General features: G+C 66.8%; 1 protein-coding gene across 1 annotated transcript; it reads left to right on the top strand.

Annotated features, from left to right (window-relative positions):
• Nucleotides 1–67: 67 nt before the first annotated feature.
• LOC103920536 (myosin-7-like) lies at nt 68–678 on the top strand (the record flags this gene model as incomplete). Its single annotated transcript, XM_009328284.1, has 2 exons — nt 68–334; nt 475–678. Coding segments are annotated over 2 exons (471 nt in total), but the record flags the coding sequence as incomplete, so codon positions are not given.
• Nucleotides 679–838: the final 160 nt, after the last annotated feature.

Below are 838 nucleotides of genomic sequence, written 5' to 3' on the forward strand. Positions count from 1 at the left end.
CAACGTCCCCTCTGTCCCCCCCCAGGCCTCTCTGGAGCACGAGGAGGGGAAGATCTTGAGGGCCCAGCTGGAGTTCAACCAGGTCAAGGCGGACTACGAGCGCAAGCTGGCCGAGAAGGAGGAGGAGATGGAGCAGGCCAAGCGCAACCACCTGCGGGTGGTGGACTCGCTGCAGACCTCGCTGGACGCCGAGACCCGGAGCCGCAACGAGGCCCTGAGGCTGAAGAAGAAGATGGAGGGCGACCTCAACGAGATGGAGATCCAGCTCAGCCACGCCAACCGCGTCGCCGCCGAGGCCCAGAAGCAAGTCAAGACGTTGCAGGGCTACCTCAAGGTACCCATCGGCCGCCTGTCCCCTGAGGGGTTGAGGGGTGGCCGTTCGCCCCACGGTGGCCCCACGCTGGCCCCTGGGTGGGCCTCCACCCCCTTCCCCGCCGTCCCCGCTCACCGCCGTCCCCCCACGCTGCCTTGCAGGACACCCAGCTGCAGCTGGATGACGCGGTCAGGGCCAACGAGGACCTGAAGGAGAACATCGCCATCGTGGAGCGGAGGAACAACCTCCTGCAGTCGGAGCTGGAGGAGCTGCGGGCGGTGGGGGAGCAGACCGAGAGGGCCCGCAAGTTGGCCGAGCAGGAGCTGATCGAGGCCAGCGAGAGGGTCCAGCTCCTCCACTCGCAGGTGAGGCCTCGCCTACCTCCAGGGATGGAGAGAGGCCACCTCCATCCAGGGATGCTCAAACCCTGGAGAAACCAGGCGTGTGGCCTCCTTCTGGGTGGAGTTACCGAGATCTCCAGACGGAGATCCTTGAAGCCTGCAGAGATGGCGGGGGGGGGGGGGT

The sequence above is a fragment of the Pygoscelis adeliae genome, unplaced genomic scaffold (genome assembly GCF_000699105.1).
Source record: "Pygoscelis adeliae isolate BGI_AS28 unplaced genomic scaffold, ASM69910v1 Scaffold1697, whole genome shotgun sequence".
In the NCBI taxonomy this organism is placed as follows: domain Eukaryota; kingdom Metazoa; phylum Chordata; class Aves; order Sphenisciformes; family Spheniscidae; genus Pygoscelis; species Pygoscelis adeliae.